General features: G+C 39.7%; 1 protein-coding gene across 6 annotated transcripts in view; it reads right to left on the bottom strand.

Moving 5' to 3' along the window:
* Nucleotides 1-23,874, bottom strand: part of CDC14A (cell division cycle 14A) — a 184,039-nt gene that overhangs the window by 61,718 nt on the left and 98,447 nt on the right. For 4 of the 6 annotated variants that reach the window (XM_022584226.2, XM_089923118.1, XM_022584224.2 and 1 more), the window contains 2 exons: nt 19,354-19,441; nt 12,394-12,624 (listed from right to left, as the gene is read on the bottom strand). In XM_022584226.2, coding sequence (XP_022439934.1) covers nt 12,394-12,624; nt 19,354-19,441 — 319 coding nt within the window. Of the gene's footprint in view, nt 1-12,393; nt 12,625-14,573; nt 15,641-19,353; nt 19,442-19,884; nt 20,098-23,874 lie in introns of those variants that run through there. The other 2 variants (XM_089922992.1, XM_089923038.1) reach the window with 2 other exon arrangements.

The raw sequence follows: 23,874 nt of genomic DNA on the forward strand, positions 1-23,874 counted from the left end.
CAACAAAAATAATAAAATATCTAGGAATAAACCTACCTAAGGAGACAAAAGATCTCTATGCAGAAAATTATAAGACACTGATGAAAGAAATTAAAGATGATACAAATAGATGGACAGATATACCATGTTCTTGCAGTGGAAGAATCAACGTTGTGAAAATGACTCTACTACCCAAAGCAATCTACAGATTCAGTGCAATCCCTATCAAACTACCACTGGCATTTTTCACAGAACTAAAACAAAAAATTTCACAATTTGTATGGAAACACAAAAGACCACGAATAGCCAAAGCAATCCTGAGAAAAAAAAATGGAGCTGGAGGAATCAGGCTCCCTGACTTCAGACTATACTACAAAGCTACAGTAATCAAGACAGTATGGTACTGTCACAAAAACAGAAATATAGATCAATGGAACAGGATAGAAAGCCCAGAGATAAACCCACACACATATGGTCACCTTATCTTTGATAAAGGAGGCAGGAATGTACAGTGGAGAAAGGACAGCCTCTTCAATAAGTGGTGCTGGGAAAACTGGACAGGTACATGTAAAAGTAGGGAATTAGAACACTCCCTAACACCATACACAAAAATAAACAAAAAATGGATTAAAGACCTAAATACAAGTCCAGACACTATCAAACTCTTAGAGGAAAACATAGGCAGAACACTCTATGACATAAATCACAGCAAGATCCTTTTTGACCCACCTCCTAGAGAAATGGAAATAAAAACAAAAATAAACAAATGGGACCTAATGAAACTTCAAAGCTTTTGCACAGCAAAGGAAACCATAAACAAGACCAAAAGACAACCCTCAGAATGGGAGAAAATATTTGCAAATGAAGCAACTGACAAAGGATTAATTTCCAAAATTTACAAGCAGCTCATGCAGCTCAATAACAAAAAAACAAACAACCCAATCCAAAAATGGGCAGAAGACCTAAATAAACATTTCTCTAAAGAAGATATATAGATTGCCAACAAACACATGAAAGAATGCTCAACATCATTAATCATTAGAAAAATGCAAATCAAAACTACTATGAGATATCATCTCACGCCGGTCAGAATGGCCATCATCAAAATATCTAGAAACAATAAATGTTGGAGAGGGTGTGGAGAAAACAGAACACTCTTGCACTGTTGGTGGGAATGTAAGTTGATACAGCCACTATGGAAAACAGTATGGAGGTTCCTTAAAAAACTACAAATAGAACTACCATACTACCCAGCAATCCCACTACTGGGCATATACCCTGAGAAAACCATAATTCAAAAAGAGTCATGTACCAAAATGTTCACTGCAGCTCTATTTACAATAGCCAGAACATGGAAGAACACTAAGTGTCCATCAACAGATGAATGGATAAAGAAGATGTGGCACATATATACAATGGAATATTACTCAGCCATGAAAAGAAACAAAATTGAGTTATTTATGGTGAGGTGGATGGACCTAGAGTCTGTTATACAGAGTGAAGTAAATCAGAAAGAGAAAAAGAAATACTGTATGCTGACACATATATATGGAATCTAAGAAAAAAAAAATAGGTCATGAAGAACCTAGGGGCAAGACGGGAATAAAGACACGGCCCTACTAGAGAATGGACTTGACGATATAGGGAGGGGGAAGGGTAAGCTGTGACAAAGTGAGAGAGAGGCATGGACATATATACACTACCAAATGTAAAACAGATAGCTAGTGGGAAGCAGCCGCATAGCATAGGGAGATCAGCTCCGTGCTTTATGACCACCTAGAGGGGTGGGATAGGGAGGGTGGGAGGGAGGGAGATGCAAGAGGGAAGACTATGGGGACATATGCATATGTATAACTGATTCACTTTGTTAAAAAGCAGAAACTAACACACCAGTGTAAAGCAATTATACTGCAATAAAGATGTTTAAAAAAAAATGAATACAGTTCTGTCTTACCCTGTTCATTCAAACAAATTCTCCCAAAACGTAAATTAAGGAAGATTTGCTTGAAATTTTCATTAATAGGTTTATAGCTTTAATATGTTAATAAATCACACAGTTTTTTTCACTTAAGTAAAACAAAAAGAATATACTTAAGGTGAGGAAAGAGAAAAACCTACAATCAAGATTACTCTACCCAGCAAGGATCTCATTCAGATTCGATGGAGAAGTCAAAAGCTATTCAGACAAGCAAAAGCTAAGAGAAATCAGCACCACCAAACCACTTTACAACAAATGCTAAAGAAACTTCTCTAGGCAGGAAACACAAGAGAAGAAAAAGACCCACAAAAACAAACCCAAAAGAATTAAGAAAATGGTGATAGGAACATACATATCGATAATAACCTTGAATGTAAATGGATTAAATGCCCCAACCAAAAGACACAGACTGGCTGAATGGATACAAAAACAAGACACATATATATGCTGTCTACAAGAGATCCACTTCAGACCTAGGGACTCATACAGACTGAAAGTGAAGGGATAAAAAAAGATATTCCAGGCAAATGGAAATCAAAAGAAAGCTGGAGTAGCGATACTCGTATCAGACAAAATAGACTTTAAAATAAAGACTGTTACAAGAGATAAGGAGGGACACTGCATAATGATCAAAGGATCAATCCAAGAAAAAGATATAACAATTATAAATGTTTATGCACCCAACATAGGAGCACCTCAATACATAAGGCAAATGCTAACACCATGAAAGGAGAAATCAACACTAACACAATAATAGTGGGGGACTTTAACACCCCACTTAAACCAATGGACAGATCATCCAGACAGAAAATAAATAAGGAAACACAAGCTTTAAATTATACAATAAACCAGGTAGATTTAATTGATATTTATAGAACATTCCACCCAAAAGTGACAGAATACACTTTCTTCTCAAGTGCACACAGAACATTATCCAGGATAGATCACATCTTGGGTCACAAATCAAGCCTCAGAAAATTTAAGAGAACTGAAATCATATCAAGCATCTTTTCTGACCACAGCGCTATGAGATTGGAAATCAACTGCAGGAAATAAACTGTAAAAAACACAAATACATGGAGGCTAAACAGTGCACTACTAAATAACCAAGAGATCACTGAAGAAATCAAAGAAGAAATTTAAAAATACATAGAAACAAATGACAACAAAACAAAATGACACAAAACCTATAGGACGCAGCAAAAGCAGTTCTAAGAGAGAAGTTTATAGCAATTCAATCTCACCTCAAGAAACAAGAAAAATCTCAAATAAACAATCAAACCCTACACTTAAAACCACCAGAGAAAGAAGAACAAAGAAAACCCAAAGTCAGTGGAAGGAAAGAAATCATAAAGATCAAATCAGAAATAAATGAAAAAGAAATGAAGAAAACAATAGCAAAGATCAATAAAACTAAAAGCTGGTTCTTTTTGATAAAGAACTGATAAAGCCTTAGCCAGACTCATCAAGAAAAAAAGGGAGAGGACGCAAATCAACAAAATTAGAAATGAAAAAGGAGAAATCACAACAGACACTGCAGAAATACAAAGGATTATACGAGACTACTACAAACAACTATATGCCAATAAAATGGACAACCATGAAGAAATGGACAAATTCTTGGAAAGGTACAAGTTTCCAAGACTGAACCAGGAAGAATTAGAAAATATAAACAGACCTATCACAAATAATGAAATTGAAACCGTAATTAAAAATCTTCCAACAAACAAAAGTCCAGGACCTGATGGCTTCACAGGTGAATTCTATCAAACATTTAGAGAAGAGCTAACACTGATCCTTCTCAAACGCTTCCAAAAAATTGCAGAGGGAGAAACACTCCCAAATTCTTTCTACAAAGCCACCATCACCCTGATAACAAAACCAGAAAAAGGTATCACAAAAAAAAGAAAATTATAGACCAGTATCACTGATGAACATAGATGCAAAAATCCTCAACAAAATACTAGCAAACAGAATCCAACAGCACATTAAAAAGATCATACACCATGATCAAGTGGGATTTATCCCAGGGATGCAAGGATTCTTCAATATACACAAATCAATCAATGTGACACACCATATTAACAAATTAAGGAATGAAAACCATATGATCATCTCAATAGATGCAAAAGAAGCTTTCGACAAAATTCAACACCCATTTATGATAAAAACTCTCCAGAAAATGGGCAGAGAGGGAACCTACCTCAACATAATAAAGGCCATATATGATAAACCCACAGCAAGCATCATACTCAATGGTGAAAAACTGAAAGCATTTCCACTAAGATCAGGAACAATGAGGCAAGGGTGTCCACTCTCGCCACTCTTATTCAACATAGTTTTGGAAGTCCTAGCCACAGCAATCAGAGAAGAAAAAGACATAAAAGGAATACAAATTGGAAAAGAAGAAGTAAAACTGTCACTGTTTGCAGATGACATGATACTATACATAGAAAAACCTAAAGATGCCACCAGGAAACTACTAGAACTAATCAATGAATTTGGTAACGTTGCAGGATAAAAAATTAATGCACAGAAATCTCTGGCATTCCTATACACCAACAACGAAAAATCAGAAAGAGAAATTAAGGAAACACTCCCATTTACCACTGCAACAAAAAGAATAAAATACCTAGGAATAAACCTGCCTAAGGAGGCAAAAGACTTGTACTCAGAAAACTATAAAACACTGATGAAAGAAATCAAAGATGACATAAACAGATGGAAAAATATACCATGTTCTTGGATTGGAAGAATCAATATTGTGAAAATGACTATACTACCCAAAGCAATCTACAAATTCAGTGCAATCCCTAGCAAACTACCAGTGGCATTCTTCACAGAATTTAGAACAAAAAATTTTACAATTCGTATGGAAACACAAAAGACCCCGAAGAGCCAAAGCAATCTTGAGAAAGAAAAACAGAGTTGGAGGAATCAGGCTCCCTGATTTCAGACTATACTACAAAGCTACAGTAATGAAGGCAATATGGTACTGGCACAAAAACAGAAATACAGATCAATGGTACAGGATAGAATGCCCAGAGTTAAACCCATGCACATATGGTCCCCTAATTTATGACAAAGGAGGTGAGAATATACAATGGAGGAAAGACATCCTCTTCAAAAAGTTGTGCTGGGAAAGCTGGACAGCTACATGTAAAAGAATGAAATTAGAACACTCCCTAACATCATACACAAAAATAAACTCCAAAAGGATTAAGGACTTAGATGTAAGGCCAGACACTATAAAACTCTTAGAGGAAAACATAGGAAAAACACTCTTTGACATAAACCACAGGAAGATCTTTTTTGACCCACCTCCTAGAATAACGGAAATAAAAACAAAAATAAACAAATGGGGCTTAATTAAACTTAAAAGCTTTTGCACAGCAAAAGAAACCATAAACAAGACAAAAAGACAACCCTCAGAATGGGAAATAATATTTGCAAATGAAACAACAAACAAAGGATTAATCTCCAAATATACAAACAGCTCATGGAGCTCATTATCAAAGAAACAAACAATCCAGTTAAAAATGGGCAGACGACCTAAACAGACATTTCACCAAGGAAGACAAGATGGCCAAGAGGTACATGAAAAAATGCTCAACATCACTAATTATTAGAGAAATGCAAACCAAAACCACAATGAGGTATCACCTCACACCAGTCAGAATGGCCATTATCAAAAAATCTAGAAACAATAACTGCTGGAAAGGGTGTGGTGAAAAGGGAACCCTCCTGCACTGTTGGTGGGAATGTAAATTGATACAACCACTATGGAAAACAGTATGGAGGTTCCTTAAAAAACTAAAAATAGAATTACCATATGACCCAGCAATCCCACTACTGGGCATATACCCTGAGAAAACCAAAATTCAAAAAGAGACATGTACCACAGTGTTCATTGCAGCACTATTTACAGTAGGCAGGACATGGAAGCAACCGAAGTGTCCATCGACAGATGAATGGATAAAGAAGATGTGGCATGTATATAAAATGGACTATTTCTCAGCCATAAAAAAAAACGAAATTGAGTTGTTTGCAGTGAGGTGGATGGACCTAGAATCTGTCATACAGAGTGAAGTAAGTCAGAAAGAGAGAGACAAATACCGTATGCTAACACATATATATGGAATCTAAAAAAAAAAAAAAATGGTTATGAATAACCTAGGGGCAGGACAGGAATAAAGACGCAGATGTAGAGAATGGACTTGGGGACACGGGGAAGGGGAAGGGGAAGCTAGGACAAAGTAAGAGAGTGGCATGGACATATATACAGTACCAAATGTAAAACAGATAGCTAGTGGGAAGCAGCCGCATAGCACAGGGAGATCAGCTCAGTGCTTTGTGACCACCTAGAGGGGTGGGATACGGAGGATGGGAGGGAGGCTCAAGAGGGTGGGGATATGGGGACATATGTATGCATATGGCTGATTCACTTTGTTGTACAACAGAAACTAACACAGTATTGTGAAGCAATTATATTGCAATAAAAATCTATTTTAAAAAGTGATAGGATTTTACATTTTAGACAATTTTTTTTAATCTACACTGGCTTCCTCCTTTCCCAAAATATTCAAAAATTTGATCAAGCTATAGGGTCTTCAAATATGGTGATTGTTGTTCACACACCAGAACTGAAGCCCAAAGATACTAACCAGTTCACTCACATTAGCATAACAAGTGAATATGGAATTCAGGACTAAAATCCCCAGAGGTCCTGTGAGTGTCCCAGAGTTCTTTCCACTCTCGGCTCATCCATTCAGTCACTCCATTCTACAAATACTAAGACCGGCTGAGCATGCGGTGCTGTGACAGACGCTGGGGCCAGAAACATGAAGACAAGCAGGATGCCTGCCCTCATGAGATATACAGTACTGAGCCACTAATGCTTATTTACAAGCATTTTCTAAATCTTTCCATATCTGGCTTCTTGGAATTAAATTCAGTACTATAAACTTTTATTTGTTAAGTACCACCCACGAGCAAGACACTGTGCTGAGTTATTTTTCCACTACTTAATCTCTTCCTATCGTATACTCTTCTTCTTAGAAATGACAAAGTGGCTCTTTGCTTTTAATCCTTTGATTCAGCTAGTCCAATGTTTATTTGCTGTCTAAAAGCTACCCAGGACAGGGCTTTGCTCAGAGGATAAGGAGATAAGTAGAGGATATAATTTTGACCAGGATACATTATCAAAGAAGTTGTAGACACAAGAATATTAACCAAGAAGCAAAGAAATTAGGTTTAAACTGAAATTGGGCTCTCAAAGAAAGGGACTGTGTGAGCTGTTGGTGTCTTCAAAGAATGTGTCATTGATGACAAGGACTTCAACAGACTCTAAAGAATAGGAAGGTCACGGAATATTTTCAGCAAAGGGTCCAGTGATGGAAAGCCTGGCTGGTCTGGAGAATGTGTCAGTGTGTGCTGAGTAGAAAATAAGGGCAGATGGGTATAGAGGAAGCAGATTAAAGGGCACCTCTGATTTAAGTGGAGGAACCTGTACTTAGCAGAAGCAGGTTATCAACTGTGGGCCAAAGACACCAAAGACTGCTGAGTTATTTAGGAATCCCCAAATCCAGATGCAAAGTTCTCTGAGCACTGATTAGGGCACATCTCCTGCATATATGTGTTATTACTCCTCAAACATGTAGATGAGCCTCTGATGAACGAAATTCAACTCATTTAAAAAGTATTATGGCGGCTTCCCTGGTGGCGCAGTGGTTGAGAGTCCACCTGCCGATGCAGGGGACGCGGGTTCATGCCCCAGTCTGGGAGGATCCCACATGCCGCAGAGAGGCTGGGCCCGTGAACCATGGCCGCTGAGCCTGCGCGTCCGGAGCCTGTGCTCCACAACGGGAGAGGCCACAACAGTGAGAGGCCCCGCGTACCGCAAAAAAAAAAAAAAGCTATTATGAAATTCATGATATTATCAACAACTAATAAACATACAATTGGTATCATGCAAAAATCTGATTTTGCCTTTAATCAATGTAAAGGGCAAAATAAAGCTGTCATGTATTTGGGGTCAAAGAATGTGACATGATAAAAGCAGCTGGATGAGGCAGCAGCATACTTCTGGATTGGAAAGGACAGAGAGGGAGCCAGAAAGGGGAGCTGGAAGGCTGGGGCAGGAGCAAGGCTGGCTGACAGGCATGGACGGGGGAGACAGTGGTAACAACGAAGAGCTGAATTAGAAAGACATTTTGATTGGGTCACAGGGAAAGCTAAAGGCAATGGATATTTCTAGCCTGGAAAATTGGTACAATGTCATCCATGAAAACATTTAGTTAGAAAAGGACATAGGAAAGTGTTGGTGTCTTCGTTTTTTACATGTTTTGGAATCTCCCCCTCCCTCAAAAGGAGGGGGCCTTTTGTCAGCTTTTTCTAGTCAAATAATAAAGAGAATCTTCTCTAATTTCCTCAGTACTTGGAAATACACAATTTTTCAGCAAATCTAAGATACCATGTCATCTAACGGTGTAACATACACCATTATTTAACTTCCACTAAGAAAAAATTAAACTATGGTATGCGATCAATTTTAAGATCCATCCTAGTTTCATAAATGTGAAAATTTTAAAAACGCATGTCTCTAAGTCAGTGTTTCTCAATCTTCTCTTCATTATTGTCCTCCCCCCCAAACAAGAGCCTCTCTAGGCATTTTTTCCCTAACTGTACCCCATGAAATTTTACTGTCACAGACAGACCACATATTTCTTTATGTGCCGTGTATAAATCTACACTGTATACAGAAAAAGAAAATGTTTTTTTACCACCCCAAAACAATTTTTCCCCCTTGAGGGCAGTATCACCTGAGGTTGAGAATACATATCAAAAATGTAAATGAAATTACAATCAAGCTCATGTTTATGGATGCCTGGCATTCCCTTCCCATTCACTCTTCCTTTTTAAAAATTATATTTACACTATTTTATTAGATGAGGGGTGTGTGTGTGTGTGTGTGTGTGTGTGTGTCCTGTTTTCATCTGAAGTACATTTTACCCCAGATAAAACATCGACATTCTTTAGAAAAAAGTGAAGCTTAATCATGGTCTCAGTAGGACTCTCCTTCTTTAATATGAGTTATTTGCCTTCATGTTTGTGCCCAGAGCAAATATTTTCTGTTTCTGCAGAGTTGTTAAGTCCTCAGACATCTGACAAGACTACAGGCAATCATGTTGATACAACACAGCTGGACAGCCTGAAGCAGGAAGCCCAGTTGGTTTCCAGTGTCCTCCTTCAAGTCACCAATTTGGGTCTCTATCTGGGAAGAAAATGGCCTTCCCTACGGAGACAACACTGTCTCTCCCTGAACCCCTCCCTGTGCAGGAGGCTGCCCGTTCCCTTGGTTGCGTTCCTCATCACACACACTCACCACCAAGGAAAAAAGGTGGTGCAGAAATTTTTCAACTTTCTCTAAAACTAAAGCTGCTTCCCCCTTTTAAAAAGAGTCTATAATTTAGATCTATAAAAAGAACCTACTTAGCACTCAATAGTTAGGAGCTCTTACCACAGTTCAACAGAATAGGAACAGTTCACTAAGTTTCTATAAAAACTTTAACAAATTTTTTAAAGCATTCATAATTAAAGGGCTCCCTGGCACAGCAAGAGAAGACTTTGAAACGTCTTCTATTTATACCAAGTTAAGCACTGATTGCCTTACAGTTCCAGGCGTTTTTTGAAACTCCCATAGAACATCAAAAATCACATACTGGAACATCACAGTGTTGCTGTTGTTTAATGATTATTTGTGCTAGAGAATTTCACGAAATCATAGCCATCCCTTCTATCAACCAGGAGGCAAACTGCAGATACTGAATCATTGTAAGGTTTCACACATTCCCAGAAAATTAGTTTCCAGTTTGTCTCTATTTTTAGTACTTTATGTTGAGGCATGGAATAGTCATTTTTTTCAGCAGCTACCAAAGTTCATTTGACATTGGATAAGGGTCTCTTTCCCTCCTCCTTATAGTTCAATTAAAATGCTCAGTGCTGCTTTAATTACCAGGAAACTAAGCTGACTTAATTAGGGCAGATGTCAAAATAATTAACAGGCCTATAGTAGCTAACCACGCTATTTAAAACAATACAGCTGTAATTAAATCAAAAGTGTAATCCTTATGAAAGAATCCTACATGTGTGTACAAGTGGAAGCAAATGAAATAACACTCTCAAAAAGATGTCACCACCTGTAATTGTGACCTTCCTATAAAAGAACTGACTTCGATGCTAAAGGTTCTGATTAAAATATAAAAACCTCTGCAACATAAAATATATGCATTTCTTAAAATATTCTTTACAAGGTCAACATTCACAGGTCAAGGATATAATAAACAGAATACCTGTAACAAGAATGTTTAACACCAGAGCGGTTCATTTTCCCAATGTTTGTCAGGTGAGGAATAATATCAAGAGAGATGCTGAGTTTCAGGGAAAGCTTTGCATTTCTCCTCCCCTGAATTTGTCAATCCAAGACAATGACAGGCAGAGAAACTATATGCCTTGGTAACCATAAAACTAATTGATTAGGAAATAAGGCCAAATTAATCCCAGGAAAAATACTGATTTTTATGACACAAAAATAAGCTTTGAAACAGAACATATGAATAGCTCCTACTAAACGTTAGCAGCTGCCATATTCCCATTAGCTTTCAAGTTCCACTTATAGCTGAAATACAATGGTCTCTTGGTATGCGCGAGGGATTGGTTCCAGGACCCCAGCGTATTCCAAAATCTGGGGATACTCAAGTCCCTTATAGTCACTTTGGCGGATGCGGAAACCCCGGATACCACGGAGGGCCGACTGCGTGTGAAATGCAGGCTTTTCCTTGGGTCTGGGCAATCTTTAACAAAATGGGATGGAGAGGCAAAGCCAGGGCGCATATGGATCACTCGGGGGCAAGGCAGACACCGCCAACCCCACAGTGACCTGGGCAGAACCGAAAGCAGCAGTCCTTCCTAACAGACCCACGCCCCCCGCACCCCCGAGACAGGAAGTCCAGGAAGTCCAGCAAGTCGGGGCCCCGTCCTGCTGAGAAACGCGGAGGGGCGGGAGGGGACTCTGTCAACGTGGACGAAGCTTGACTGAGGAGCCCTCCAATGAACCAGGGGCCACGTGCAGCTCGTTTCCCTCGCCGGGGCTCCCGCAAAATGCCGCTTCCAGTTACCGCTCACATGTTCAGCAAAGTACCTCCACCTACTCAAATCTTAAACATAGAAACAAGGGCCTACAAAATGGTATTTTAATTTCTGTTAGAACCAAAGCCACCTCGTCTGAGTAAGTCAGTTACAGCAGCACTAGGCACATGAAAAGAACAGTACAATCCCCAACACCTACCAGACAATTAGCATAAAACGCCACAGAAACCGGTTCTCACACTCAACACCGGAGAACAGCACCACCCAGTGGCGGTATGAAAAGCTGCATGTGAGGAACTACAGGCTCCATCCCTGGTGGCCAAAGTGATTTCTCCTCACTGAAAAGAAAGACCCCCGTAAAATACCTTCCACCGTGCTGGAAAATCTACCATGCGAGCCTCCTCAGAGTCTATAACAACTAGGCTTAGAGCAAATGGTATTTCATATTTTCTGAGTAGCTGACGCAAGGTTGCCAGGTAAAATACAGAATGTATGCTTGGTGCACTATTTGAGACATGCTAAAAAAGTACTCACTGTTTATCTAAAATTCAAATTTAACTGGGCATCTTGTATTTTTATTTGCTAAATCTGGCGACTCCTGTTCCAAAGTACCCACTCCTGGAGACCACAGATGCATTTACATAAGTCTTTCAATCTTTCAAAGAGGCAGTAACAGACCTGTGGCAAGGAAGCTAGCGATGAGCCGGGTATGCTGCCGCCCCTAGGGTTAGGGTTAGGGTCAGGGTTAGGGTTAGGTATGCTGCCGCCCCCTTGCAATGGGCAAGTAAGACACTCTGTTCCACGATGCAAAAGGCTAATAGGGGAGAGGAAGAGGGGGGTGCGAAGTGAGGCTCCAGATAGCTGGGTCACGAAATGGGAGCATTAAACATCAGATGGGTGGAGGAGGATGGAAAAAGGATGGGCAATTATGGAAGAGAAGGAGAAAGGGGAACAAACAACCCTTGCCTCCTGACAACTGTGCCAGCCTACCGACAGTGCTGCTGCGATTTCCCCTCCTCATGGCACCTGGTGTCAGCGATTGTGAATTGGGGAAGGTAAGGCCAGAACAACTGCCTTGTCCAGAAAGCCGCACACCACCGACTGTCCACATCCAAGCGATCCTTTCTTTAGGAAGGGGTCATTTAAATGGGTTTGTGTTCCAGTTTTCTCAAACTAAAAACAACTCATCTGTTTCCTAAGCCGCTAACTGGCTTTGTTTCACGTTTTGCTGTCTTTTGGCTCACCCCCTCTCAGAAACCCAGTGCCCACCGAGGCCTCCTCGCTCGCACCTTTGCAGTGAACCGCGATCGCCCCCTCCGTGTTCTCACAGATATTCAGGAACCTTCGCACGATGTTGTCGCTGGGTGTGCTGCCATCGATGAAGAAGAGGTCATAGTGCTCGAAGCCAGCATCAGTGAAGCGCTTCGCCTCGTAAATCTTTTTGTTCAGCCTCACGATTGCAGTCACGTTATGCTTTTTGAAATAAGGAAAGTAGGCTTCGGGGGCATGAAGAGGGTAACCTAAAGGAAAGCAGGGGCTGTAAGCAAAAGGCACGCATTTCGTCTTACGTAACCCAGGAACACGAAAACCCTTGACAATAAAGATGATCAGTCTCAACAGAGCTTAGGAGGAAAGCACATTTCAGGAGAGAGTAAGGTCGAAGCAACGTTCCTAAAAGCAGCAGTCTGAAAAACTGAGAAAAACACCATAGGAGGGGGGAAAAAAAACCTCTTCTGAGTATTGGAAATAGCTCGTGAACGTTCAAAACCTCAAGCTTTAGGCTTCAAATCCTGGGAGCACACGCCTCCCAAGCCAAAACAAAGGCATTCCTGAGGCCCTCAGATGTGTACAGTAGGCCTGGAAGGACTCTGTCCTTTTTACTCCTCTTGACAAATACTTTTGAACCGCAGCCTTTTTGCCAGGTGTACAGTTTTAATCTACAATGCAGTCCCCCACAAGAGAGACTGATTATTAAGCACCTACCATGTACAAGTCACAATTGCATAAATTTCTTTTAATTCTCGAAACAGCCTATTAAGATAAAAATAGTAAACCCCATGTAACAGTTAAGAAACTAAAGAGGGCTTCCCTGGTGGCGCAGTGGTTGAAAGTCCGCCTGCCGATGTAGGGGACACGGGTTCGTGCCCCGGTCCGGGAAGATCCCACATGCCGCGGAGCGGCTGGGCCCGTGAGCCATGGCCGCTGAGCCTGTGCGTCCGGAGCCTGTGCTCCGCAATGGGAGTAGGCCACAACAGTGAGAGGCCCGCGTACCGCAAAAAAAAAAAAAAGCAATAAAAAGAAACTAGAGGTTAAGCGGTCATTTTTGTAGACATTTCCTTCTTTGAGCAGAACAAGTGGTCGGGCTCTAACCCCGTTCTACTGTGAGTGGGTCCAGCACCACGTGGAGCTGCAGTCAGCTGGGTTACAGACACATGGCCTCGACTTGGCCAGTCAATCAAGGTGACCACTGGGGGCTTTGACCACTGCAAGCCTTGCCTAGTGGCCCCAGGGTTTAAAAGGACTAATTTCTCAGTCCGTTGATTACCACATCTGTAAGCCATTCAGGGCATACCAGGTGAGGGGATCTCGCTCAGAACTCATTCATGATGGTGGGCTCCGAGTGGTGCTGGCAGCAGCAGCCAGCAAAGTGAACCAGCAGTTTCTGCACTGTGGCTGTACTTCCTGCTGCCTCAAATCTTGCATAGCCTGGTCATTTCCTATTTTCTCTCAGTTGCAAGCCAACTCATAGGCCGGGGCTAGGGTGTACATACAACATTTCCCAAGCTACCTTTCCCACTGGGCTCCTGTCCATCTGAAAAGTGGGAGTCACTAAAGCACTGCCGGAGCAACTGGAGGCCAGAGGAGGGAGAAGGGATATCTTCTGTTTTCCTGCCAGCATGGCTTCAGCAGCAGAAGAGAGGAACTCCCAGCTTAGTTTGGCACTCCCGGCACCAGCCTGCAGCCCAGCCTCAGGGTCCCCACTCCTCAGGCTCCAAATGCAAGCACCAGCCCTTCGGAGCTCCCAGCACCTGCCAAGGTCCCAGGTCCTGCTAACCCCACGTTTTCCTTTCTGTCCCTCGTTGCCTTAAAGGCAATAGCTATTTCTTCCTTAATATGCTGTTTTTTTCAGAGTTGCCCTTTTACTTTTTAGCCTTCCTTCTAACAAATTCCTTATATTGCATTCCCTCTGTTTGAAATAAAGTGGTTTCCATTCCTGCCTGGATCCTGCTGATACATGACCTCCCTTAGACCCTGTTCATTTTCTAAGCCTCATTTTCCAGCCTTCGCTTGGAGACTGTGAGCTCCCCAGCATACTTCCAATATCTGCTGCGTGCAACCAAGAGCCCTCACTGGCAGCCTTAGCCAAGGTCACACAAGGGGTGAAGGCAGCATTGGCAGGCAGCCCACATACACGATTTTCACAGGCCAGGCTGCTTTTGAGCAAACAGGTAAGACAGAGCTTACTTACAATCTTCTGTGTAGAAACAGTGACTTATACACATTTAGAGAAAACAGATCCTTTCCACTTGGAAAAAAATCAAATCTGTTTTCCTAGTTGGTTGGTTTGCTCAAATCATTTTCCAGCCTAAAGGGAAAAAGAACTGTGGTTGGCATAAGGAAACAAGAGCTTTTCTATCATGTAAGGAATGGGAAGGAGAGGGCTTAGGAACACATGGGATGGGACATGGTGTGACAGTCTGACAGGCACTTCTAACCCTGGGTTCCTAGTGATCACTGGCACCTCTATGATGGCACCTGTCAGGAAGCACGCTCATGGTTCTTTTGGTGTCTGTCCCTTCCCTCCTCCACCAAGGCTGTAAGAACTTCTCTTTACATATATGATTTCCCATCATGAGTAAATGGCATTACAGATAATATACCTAAATCTACTATCAAGAGAAACTGCTTATATCTTTTGAGAAAAGAACACTGAACAGTTATCCAAATATGGTAATAGGGCACTGAAATAATAACAGTAATGGTAATCATAGCACCTAACATTTATTGAGCGCTTACTATGTGCCAGGCACTAAGCTAAGTGTTTTGTGTACATCATCTCATTAAACCTTACAATTATCAGTCACTGATGCCTGGGAAAGTGAACGGGCCCAGCCAGGCACACACTGCTGGGAAGAGACAGAGGCAGCATTTGAACCCTGACAGTCAGATTCTAGGGCCAGTGCTGGGGATGATTTAAGGTAAAATCCAACTCAATTCTATTTGTTAGATCTCCAAAACAGGGACATTACGTGAACATTAGGGGCTGCACTTCCTGGATTTGTGAGGCAGTTTCTTAAAAATCCTCAAAAGCGTTTCAAATGAGTTATAACCAACAATGACAATATCTTCTGACCTCTGAACAACTGTTTTCGTTGTATTTGCTTGCTTCTGATGGAGGACTGGTTTTAGCAATGTGCACGGAGCTGACCGAGCTTTCATCCGACCCTTACTCCATCTGGCCACTAGATGGTGCCCTGGCATCAGTAAAGCACAGGCAGAGCCCTGGCGCTGACCAATTTCAAAGCAGAGAGAGGCTGTAAAATTCATCTCTTCCCAGACCCTCATTTAAAGGAAACAGAAGAGCAGCAGAGTCAAATGATTAGTCCACCCATTCATTAAAAGTAAAAACTGCAAAATAGGCAGGCAAATGTGGAAAGCAATAAAATATGTTTATCAGGTTCATTAATGATAAAAATGTAATCAGAATATCTGCTACCTAATAAGCACTTACTCATGTGCCCGACACTGTGCAAGGCACTCACTTCCTATAATATCCCTAATCTTCACCAAACGCCTGCAGTGTGCATCCTATTTCCCCGTTTGATGTTGAGAGAAGTTGAGGAACTCACGAAGTTCACACAGCCAGTTAGGGGCAGAGCCAGACGTCAAGCAGCCCAGGCTCTTCACACCTAGCTTCTCTCATTCAATGAGCAGGCTGATGCTTCAAACTGTTTGGATTCCCTGTCTCGAGCTGTCTTTCCCTGTTCTTTCTTTCCTTTTTCTTTCTTTCTTTCTGAAGTAGAGATGAGGACATTGCCACCTAAGAGTTTGAGGGTTTTGGGGGAAAATCTGAAATCCAATTTGTTCTACTGCTATATTATTCATTTATCAAGTCACACTTGTTTAATCAAAAAAGGGTTAGGGCTCCTCTTGTCCCCCCTGTCAAAACAATGTGAACAAAGATGGCTGAAAGGAACTCCTAGTTGGTCTCTGCTGACAACACACACTTAAGACTGCTATAATGCATTCTGCCAGACCCCAAGATTTTAGTGCTTCCTTTTGCTACATCCTAGCAACAGCTATTTCAGTGCTAACTCCTTAAAAAATCTACCTTTTTCTACTAACAGACCCCTAAAATGACTTTCAGCCACCTCAGAAAATACAGGGGTTTCTCAACTAAAAAAAAAAAAATTTCTTAAGTTCAAAAAGAATTTACAGAGTTAAACCACTTTACAAAAAAAATGACACTTCTAGTGAATATCAGATCTTAAAATGGGGATTCCAGTAAAATATCAATATTTTACCAACAACAGCCTTAAATGAAATTATTCTAGACATAAAAACTGGCAAGTATTAGGTAAGCAGCACTTTCACACCTTTTTTTCTCAATGTGAGAGGGCACAGTATATGCATAGAAAAAAAAGATATAGAGAGAACGATATCTCAACAGTGGTTATTTCTAGATTATATAATTACAGGTGACTTTTTATCTAGATTGCTTAAAGTTCTGTAGTGAACATGTTCTTTCTCTGTAGTAAAATTAAAAAGGACACAGAATTTGGAATCAAAGAGACCTGTGTTTGAATCCACACACTGCCACTTTCTGGCTATGTCAACCTGGGCAAGTTAGGTTACCAAGTCTCCATCTTCTCTTCCACAAAATAACTACCACCTGTTCCAGGGGGTGTTTCTGCTTATTAAATAGATGAGGTGTGCACAAAAGGCTTATTAGCACCACTCCCAGCATATAAGCAAATGGTGGATAATTATTTCCCTATATTGTAATATAGGACCAAAAATAATTTTTTTAAGACTTTTGACAAGTAACAATTGACACACAAAATACGTCCTTTTATCTTGTGATTCTACTTCCAAGAATTTAGAAAAGAAACCAGGGCTGCAAAAAAGATGTATGGACATGTATACCAACCACTGTAGTTTTTAAAAAGTGAAAAACTGAACAACTTAGATCTCATTCAAAAATTAAGTGATTGATTAGTAAAATTATGGCATAGTCATTGAATGCAGTCATGGAAAATTATAACGAAGATCTACATTTATTGCCATGGAAAGGAGTATGTGATATATTAAGTGAAAAAAAAGCTGCTATAAGACAGTAATCATGTTATGACTCCATGCTAGTTAAAAAAAAAGGAATATTTTTGTAAGTCTGTGTGTGTGTATATATATTCTTTAAGAGAGAAAAAATATGTGCAAATAAAAAATACAGAGAAGCAGATGGAAAGAAAATTAAAATCCCCAATAATCCCACCACCAACTAGTAAACCTAGAAAACGTGGGTAGAATTATAGGCCACTTTAATGCTGTTTTTATGAGTCCATCTGCATTTTCTTTTTTAAAAAAATCATGCATTATCTCTATAAAAATATTTTAAATGGGTTTTTTAAATTACACCTCTCATCTTCTCTTTAAGAAAATTTCATTTAAAAAGTGAATCCTATATGGCAAATTTCTTTGTTTCACCAAATGAACACCCAACAACAAAGCCACTACTAAAACCATACACCTACTAAGGTTTTCTGGGTCTGAGTCAGATCATTTTGCACAGAAGGCTAAAGGGAGGTTTAATCAATCCTGTCTTGAAAGACCAACGGTGGAGAGCAGTTTCCTCGGGCACTTAACAAGTTATTCCTAACAAGCCAACATAACAGGTTATTCAGTCAATGTCTGTAGCGAACCGGATTCATGAGCAAATGTGTAAATGAGAAGATCTAATTATGGTTTCAGTACAGAGACATCCTATTTGTTAGGGTAACTCTGTAGACCTGGATTACCCATCCCCAGAGCGGATGATTCAATCCCCATGATTTAAGCAGAGTTCCCTGTGAGATATGTCATAGGTATAAAATGCTAAGCACATGTGTGGAAACTCAAAAAGAATTATCAAATCTAAATGCATGAACAACCATATACAATGACACTAGATTTCAGAATACTTACGATGATGATGATGGTTATGAAAGAAGAACAAACTTATAAATCTAGACTAAGCGTTTCAAATTATGTTCCTCCAAGGACTAGTGTTCCAGCTCTAAGGCTAGAGAGGGAGCAAAAAAGGAGCTATTATGTTCATGGGTGATATTTTCTTAATTTTATGTACTTCTCCCATCAACTATTCTTAAACCTTTGGTACCTATCATTACTTGTCTTCTGGGAATCTGAGGTTAAAAAAAAATAATTAAGTAAAAAATATATGTTAATGGGAAGACACACATAGCCTATCATGTTTCATTCAAGAGGCTTATTTTTTTGTCATGCTTTATTTTCCTGAATATGTATGCCCCTGGCTCTACATATACTGCAAGTAAGTAATTAAATTATTGTCAGCTAGAAAATTGTTCCTAGTTGCCATGATGGAACTAAACAGATCAGTGTAGTGGCAATGCTTAGGAGCCCCGCTCTTGGCTGGAGTGTCACCAGTTCTGCCTAGTACTTCGTGAACTTGGGCAAACTTCCTACTCATATGCCTCGGTTTCCTCCTCTGTGAAACAGAGGTAATAGTTCCTACACCTCATAGAGTTGTGTGTGCACTAAATGAGATGATGCTGTGATTAGCTAGTAACTAGCACTTAATAAATGACACCTATTGTCACCATCATCGTCATTATTCAACATGGTGTTACCAAAGAATACCTTGAGGTATAGCACGCCACCACCACCAAATAAATCTGAGAACCACTGACAGAATGCAGCAATCTGCTTACTGTTTTGACCAGTTGGTTTCTCAGATTCTTCTTTAATAATTGGGTCAAGGTAAAGTGAACACCCTATTTATGGCAACCTAAAAATTTGATAGTCTTAAAACAGTGATTATAGTTCCACTTACTAAACTCTAATATTTAACACACTAATTAGTAATTTAACAATTGAAATACTGTTCAATTTTTTTAATTAATAAATATTCTTTGGAGCATATTACCAATAGAAAGGATTATCTGAGGATATTAAGAACTCAAAGAAGATGAATTGAAATAAATTTTTGGAGGGTAAAGTAAATAAAAACCTACCATTTTCAATTTTGCTTTTTGGATGTGGTCCACTAAATGCTAAAAATTTTCCTGGAACAATCCAGTTGAAGTCACCATTTTCAACTCGCTGGGAGAATTTTGTGAGAAAAGAGAAGAAAAATATTTTATAATTCTTATACAATTTAGGAAACCCTTACAAATATAACCGTTTTTCACTCTATTAGTACTAGACTAGTTGGACATACATGAAGACAAAATAATATAGCTTAAAATAAAAACATGCATCTGATTCTCAAAATGGTTATGAATTCAATCCACTTCGAAAAATTTTTATCTAGACCATAAGAAAAGTTTAGAAAACTTTACTTAAAGTGGAGGTACTTTGCTGAAAATAATTTTGTCTCTTGGCCACTCTGCAATGGAATGAAATGAAAACAAACATTGCTTGCCCCAGCAAGAAATAATGGGAAATAAGAGAAGACAGAAAATATAAGCACTTTCCATGAACATGGTAAACATACTTTAAACAATGAAAAAAATCTATAAATATCAGGGTCATGATGAACACACCTCCATTTTTTGTTTGTTTTTACAGGTTTCTATCTGTTGTCGGTGCTGATTTTTAGACGGGGAAACAGAAGACAGGAGTGAGGAATAGAGGCTCATCAAACCCTCAGGGTGTACCACAAACTGGAGACTGCCACAGTCTCCTGCAGGAGCTGCAAACCAAACAGCTACAAGGGTCAGGCAAGAGACATAAATAAAGGCAAATGCTCCTCAGCTCTGGCCAACTGACCACAGGAAAGCTTGACTGAACATAGCTGATCTTCCAATTGGATGTTCATGTAAAATCTCTCTATATTTGAAATGTTGACTGTTTTAAATTGTTTTTTAATACTAGGAAAGCAAATAAAACACATCTGTGGGCTGACTTTGATCACCAGCTGTCAGCCTCTGGTCCACACACTCCAGGGTCCTCAGAAAAGGCCTGAAGACCAGGCAAGGGGCCAAGCATCCTCCCACTGCTCCATTACCTCCTTCATTTCCTTCCCTTCCTGGTGTGCCTCTGAACCCAGGGAACACTGGGGCAGGGCTGAGGGGACCCAAACTTTGCAGGCTATTGGGACACAGCTGTGCAATGCATCACAAAATATATGTATCTCTTCTTCCCCTAAGCATTCTTTCACCCACCCCCAACACCAGTCCTACTCCCATCCTCCACCACCAGGCACAGCTTTTAGTCTCCAAGTCTCCACCCTCTACAGCACTGCATAGATACCTCCCCAGGCAGGGAAGGAAGGCAGTTCTCTTTGCTGGGCCAAGGTTATCCACAGAAAAGGCTCTCTGCTCCACTACATGGCACAGACTTCAATGGTAGGAATCTGTGTCAATACAGAGTCTGCACTCTGCTGTAAGAGCTCATAAGTATTTGTTAAAATAAATTGGAGTAATCCTACCAAGGAAATCTGGAGCCTCTACTTTAATTACTTATACTACCCATTAGATTTGATTTCCACAAAAATCATAACTTGGCTGTATAATTTTCATGTTTAAAATGCAGATGTTTCTTCCCAGTTATAAAAAGTTACAAATGAAACTTTACATGACACCTTGTAAACGTCTGAATTGCATTAATCTAATCATAATAAACATAAAATCTCCATAATGCCCTAAATAAAATCTTAGAGATGCCAAGTGTTATGATTACACATGCCAAATTAAATCTCAAGCATAGCTATCTATTTAGAACAATTTGGATAAAGAATTTAACATCCATCTCAAGTAATACTTAAGCTTAAAACATTATTTAAAAATTCAAAAATAAGGGTATGCTCTAACCATCAAAAGGCTAAAACCAATTATTTATGAACAGTAGGAGAAAACAGGTTTCTATGTTCACTATTCCTGTATCCTTGACCACGAAGTTGGCCTAGATAAATATATACATTGTGCTATGTCTGTTTATTTGGATTATAGACATCCATTTGGTTAAATAGTAACCTTTTATAATCAATCATATGGAGAGAAGCAATGAACTCACTCACAGAACCAAAAGAATATGTTTGCAAATCTGCCTACCCAAAAAGATAAACATTAGATAATATTGGGCTATATTCAGTAACCTGGACAAGGTTGATGGAGTAAACAAAAAGATTTATGTCTTAGATCCAAATCTGAAAAAAAATGAATAAGACAGTTACAGCTTTTAACTGAATAATATAACATAACCTTACTGGTAAGCTTCCAAAATTAGTATCTGTGCCTTCTTTCACAGTGGATTATACAAATGTCAATATTTATCAATAACAAAATATTTAAGATAGCACAAGCTGGTTTTTCTAATTAAATGTGTTTGTGCACAAGTGCGAGTGCACACACACTTCCAAGAAACCTAGATCAGATAGGAACTTAAGGTACTTTCCAACATTACCACATTTTATAAACAAATGTCTAGGCAAAGATGAGGTGAGAGAATAATTTTACCTCTTCCAATCCAAAGCCTACAACCTACCAAGTACTATGTAGAGAAACTGCAGATGTTCTTCACTACAAGAAAACCCCAAAATGAAAATGTGAATTCTTGAAACTGATACAGTTAGTTGTTAATATTCATGTTACTATAAGATCCTTCAGCTTACATATAAGACTCACCAGATTTCTTTGGAATAGCTAACTCTCCTGGTGCATTTAAAATAAAATTTGAAAAAATAAAAAGAAATCAAAGTGTCTTACAAAGTAAAAACAAACTGTATTAAAACTGAAAAAAAATTAAATAAAATCTAATTTGACTTGAAAACATGGATTTTTATAACTTCTAAGAAATAAATCTGTGCCAGTAAGGCATGCCTCTGTTCTAATGGTCACAGAGATACTTTTCAGTTAAAACACTGAAAAACATTTGGCCTTTTTACCAAATGTTAAACAGACAGTAAGAGAGAAAAGACAGACCTTCAGGTTGACAATTATTGGATTGGTTCCCTTTATCAACAGATGTGTTTTCTAAGACAACATGGATAAACAGTTCCGAAGCACAATTCAACATTCATTAAAACATTTGCTGAGCTTTTATTATATATCAAGGACTATAACTTGGTGTCACACATAAAATAATAAAAAGCATTCCCTCTGTGCCCTTAAGGAGTCTGAAAACAAGTAACAAAACACATTAATAATAATAGCAGCTAACAGATATACCACGGACTCTCTGCTAGGCACTACTCTATGACATGCAACTCATTCCATCTTTAGGGCAACCCTGTGAGGTAGGCGTTATTACCATCTCCATTTTACCCATTGCGATAGGCTGAATGTTTGTGTCCCCCACAAAATTCATATGTTGAAACCGAATCCCCAACGTGATGGTATTAGGAAGTGGGCCCTTTGGGAGGTGATTAGGTCATGAAGATGGAGCCCTTATAAATGGGATTAGTGACCTTATAAAAGAAACCCCCAGAGAGCTCCCTCTATGAGGACACAGGGAGGACATGGAAGAATGTGGCCATCTACGAACCAGGAAGAGCGCTATCTCCAGACAACAGTTCTGCTGGTGCCTTGATCTTGGACTTCCCAGCCTCCAGAACTGTGAGAAATAAATGTCTATTGTTTAAGCCACACAGTCTATGATATTTTGTTATATCAGCCTGAACTAAGATACCCATTAAAGAAAAAGTTGCATTAAACTTTGATAAATGTTACAATACAAGTACATAAGAGGTTTAATGGTGGCACAAAGATTATTTTAAAAATAAAGACAGAACTACATAGTCTTTTTTATTCATTAAAAAGCACCTTCTTTATATTTCCTTACTTCTGAAACAATAAAACAGCGTTGATAGTATAGTTGTATTACGTAAACAGCAAATATGCTGTCAAATTTGGTACTTTATGAGCTTAAATCAAAGTAAATATTTGAGGTATTTGGTTTAAATTAAGTTCCCTTGCCATTTGGCTTTAAATAATAGTAAAACTCTAGATTATTACTTAGGATTTACTTTTGAGAGAAACAGTGTGGTAGAGGGAAAGAGGAGCCCCAGGTGGACGACTGCTTCACCTCTAAACATAGAAAACATTTAGCGGCCTGCTTTCGCAGCCCCACCCAGTGAACGCCGTGCTAATGCAACCACAGGGAGCAAGAATCTAGTGCACGTGTGCAGGTACCTTTCCAGTGCTCAAGACATGAAGATTTGAGGCCAGCAGCACATACATGGTTGTTGAAATTTGGAGACAGTCCCCTCACTCATGGAGAATGTATTTAACCAGAAATCACATGGCCCTAGAGACCAGCACATTTCAGGTGGGCAAGGGAAGAGAAAGGACTTGCAGGGGATCCTGAGACAGATGGCCAGAGATGGAAGGAGGAGAAAAGTAAGAGACAGAACCTTTTTTTTTTTTTGCGGTACGCAGGCCTCTCACTGTTGTGGCCTCTCCCGTTGCGGAGCACAGGCTCTGGACACACAGGCTCAGTGGCCATGGCTCACAGGCCCAGCCGCTCCGCGGCATGTCGGATCTTCCCGGATCAGGGCACGAACCCATGTCCTCTGCATAGGCAGGCGGACTCTC

Source organism: Delphinapterus leucas, chromosome 1, assembly GCF_059928025.1.
Source record: "Delphinapterus leucas isolate spDelLeu-1000000601 "Yukka" chromosome 1, BTC_Dleu_Yukka2, whole genome shotgun sequence".
Lineage (NCBI taxonomy): Eukaryota > Metazoa > Chordata > Mammalia > Artiodactyla > Monodontidae > Delphinapterus > Delphinapterus leucas.